This window comes from Corvus brachyrhynchos, unplaced genomic scaffold (assembly GCF_000691975.1).
Source record: "Corvus brachyrhynchos isolate BGI_N302 unplaced genomic scaffold, ASM69197v1 scaffold318, whole genome shotgun sequence".
In the NCBI taxonomy this organism is placed as follows: Eukaryota; Metazoa; Chordata; class Aves; order Passeriformes; family Corvidae; genus Corvus; species Corvus brachyrhynchos.
Window position 1 is genome coordinate 90,141 of NW_008239537.1, and position 2,599 is coordinate 92,739.

A 2,599-nucleotide genomic window follows, 5' to 3' on the forward strand; every position below is an offset into this window, starting at 1 on the left:
CAGCTGGATCCCCCTGCCCCTAATCCTGACCATAACCCCCTGCCCTGCTGGATCCCTTTGTTCTCTGGATCCCTTTGTTCTCTGGATCCCCCTATCCTACTGGTCCCCTCCCCCGCAGGATCCCTCTGCCCCGCTGGATCCCCTGCCCCTAATTCTAACCCTAATCCCCCCTCCTCGTGGATCCCCCTGCTCTTCTGGATCCCTTCATCCTTCTGGATCCTTCTCCTCTGCTGGATCCCTTTGTTCTGCTGGATCCCCCTCCCCTCATCCTAACCCTGACCCCTTGGCCACCTGGATCTGCCTCCTCTGCTGGATCACCCTGCCCTACTGGATCCCTGCCCCGCTGGATCCGCTCCCGCGCGGTTCCCCGCTCACCGCTGGGCCGGGCTCGCCGCTCCTCCCGCCGGGCCCGGGGGGGCCGATGGGCCCGGGCATCCCGTTGGAGCCATCCTTGCCCGAGGGGCCCACAGGGCCGGGGGGACCCTGAAAAACCCCAAAAGGGGCTCGGGGTGTGTCAGGGACGGAGCTGCCCCCCCTGGGCGTGGCACCGAGCCAGGGGGTGCCGCCTTTTCCGCTTTTCCCCAAAATTCCAGGATTTACCCTGCACCCAGGGGGGGCTTAGAGGTGCCCCTTTTTCTGCTTTTCCCTCCTTTTCTGTTTTCCCCCCAAAATTCCAGGATCAGGCGGGGCTCAGAGGTGGCTCCTTTTATGTTTTCCCCCACTTTTTTCTGTTTTTCCCCCAAAATCCCAGGACTTACCCTGGGCCCGGAGGGACCTGCAGGCCCGGCAGCGCCTTGGTCTCCAGAAGGACCCTGGGAAGGATGGGAAGGTGGAAGGTTTTGGATCCCATGGGAGATGTGGGATTTGGGGTGTGGGAATGTGGGATTTGGGATGTGAGATTCAGGATTTGGGGTGCTGGGATGTGAGATGTGGGGTTTGGGGTGTAGAATGGGGGATTTGGGATCCATGGGAGGCTGTGATCCCAAATCCTGGGACTTACGGGGGGCCCGGGCAGCCCCTGGAGCCCGGTGAAGCCCCGGTGCCCCTTCAGGCCGCGCTCACCGGCCTCTCCCGCCTCGCCTTTGTCACCGCGCGGGCCCTGGGGACCCTGCAAGGGGGACACAGCGGCTCAGGAGCAGGGCCGATCCCAAACTGGGACCCCAAACCGGGATCCCAAGTGGGAATTCCGGGCGGGATGTGCGGGAATCACTCACCGGCATCCCCCGAGCGCCAGCGGGGCCGGAGGGACCCATGGGACCCTGAGCACCCTGTGGGAGAAAGGAGCAGAGTTCTCTCTGGGATTCCCAGGCACTGCAGATATTCCCAGATTTAATTCCTGGCATTCCCGGCTCATTCCCAGTTTTATCTCCTGGGATTCCCAGGCACTGCAGATATTCCAATTTCCAACTCCTGGAGCTCCCAGTTCATTCCAAGTTTTATCTCCTGGAGCTCCCAGGCAGATCCCAAACCAGGATCCCGGGAATCCTCGGGAATCCTCAGGAGCTGTTCCCGGTGCCGTTCCCGGTGCCATTCCCGGATGATCTCGAACAGCTCCATGCCCTGGATTCGGGATGATTCCCGATAATTCCCTCTCCCCCGATCCCGTCATGTCCCGCTCACCGTCTCTCCTCTGTCTCCCTGTTTTCCAGTGGGTCCCACGGGGCCGGGAGCTCCTGGAGCGCCGGGAGCACCGGGAGCACCCACGGGGCCGGTCTCGCCACGATCGCCCTGGGAACAGGGAATGGGATCAGGAATCCCGGGAATCCCGGCTCTGGGATTGGGGAACTCACGGATAACGGGAGAGATCCGGGACCAGGGTCAGGAATCCCGGGAATTCGGGCTCTTGAGAAATCCGGGATGAGCTCACCTTCACTCCGGCCGCCCCATCCCTGCCCGGGGGTCCGTCAGAGCCGGGACTTCCCTGGGAAAAGGGGAGAAATTCAGCTTTTGCCTTTGGGATGGGGGAAAACTGTTTTTTCCAAGCAAAATCCCACGGCAAAAACGCGCCGGCATTTTCCGGGAGCACCCTTAGGGCTGTCCCCACCCCAGGAGCAGCCAGGGATCCATCCTGGATATTCCAGACATTCCCGATTTTCCTACCTCCCGTCCGGGCTCTCCGGCCGGCCCGGTCAGCCCGGGGGGTCCCACAGGGCCGGGGGGTCCGCGGTCTCCAGCAGATCCAGGCGCTCCCTGTTTTCCAGGCTCTCCCTAAAAATAACCGGGAAAACCCCCGCGGGAGTGAGTCCGGGATGAGAGATCACTGCTCAAGGGGCTGGGAAATATCGGATTTGGGCCTTTATTCCGCTTTTCCGTGCATCCCTCAGGGATTTCTGAGCCCTGGAACGGGATCATGGAATCGCGGGATTTTTTGGGAGGGACTTTTGAGCTCATCCAGCCCCGTTTATCCCACACCTGCCGCTCTCCCGGGTGGCTCCAAGCCCCGTGCAGGGACAATTCCAGGGGTGAGAATGACGATCCTTAAGGTCCCTTCCCACCCCAAACCATTCCACGATGATCTGGGGAGGTCTCGTAATTCCCAATTCCTGCCGCTCCACATCCCTGAGCCCTCATCCTCCTCTCCCAGCCCCGCCGATCCCTC

The 2,599-nt window shown here is 61.8% G+C and overlaps 1 protein-coding gene across 1 annotated transcript in view; it reads right to left on the bottom strand.

Annotated features, from left to right (window-relative positions):
• Positions 1–2,599, bottom strand: part of COL2A1 (collagen type II alpha 1 chain) — a 21,443-nt gene that overhangs the window by 2,834 nt on the left and 16,010 nt on the right. Inside the window, 8 exon segments of the mRNA XM_017741203.1 lie at positions 147–258; positions 329–483; positions 759–812; positions 1,001–1,108; positions 1,215–1,268; positions 1,621–1,728; positions 1,868–1,921; positions 2,101–2,208. Coding sequence (XP_017596692.1) covers positions 147–258; positions 329–483; positions 759–812; positions 1,001–1,108; positions 1,215–1,268; positions 1,621–1,728; positions 1,868–1,921; positions 2,101–2,208 — 753 coding nt within the window.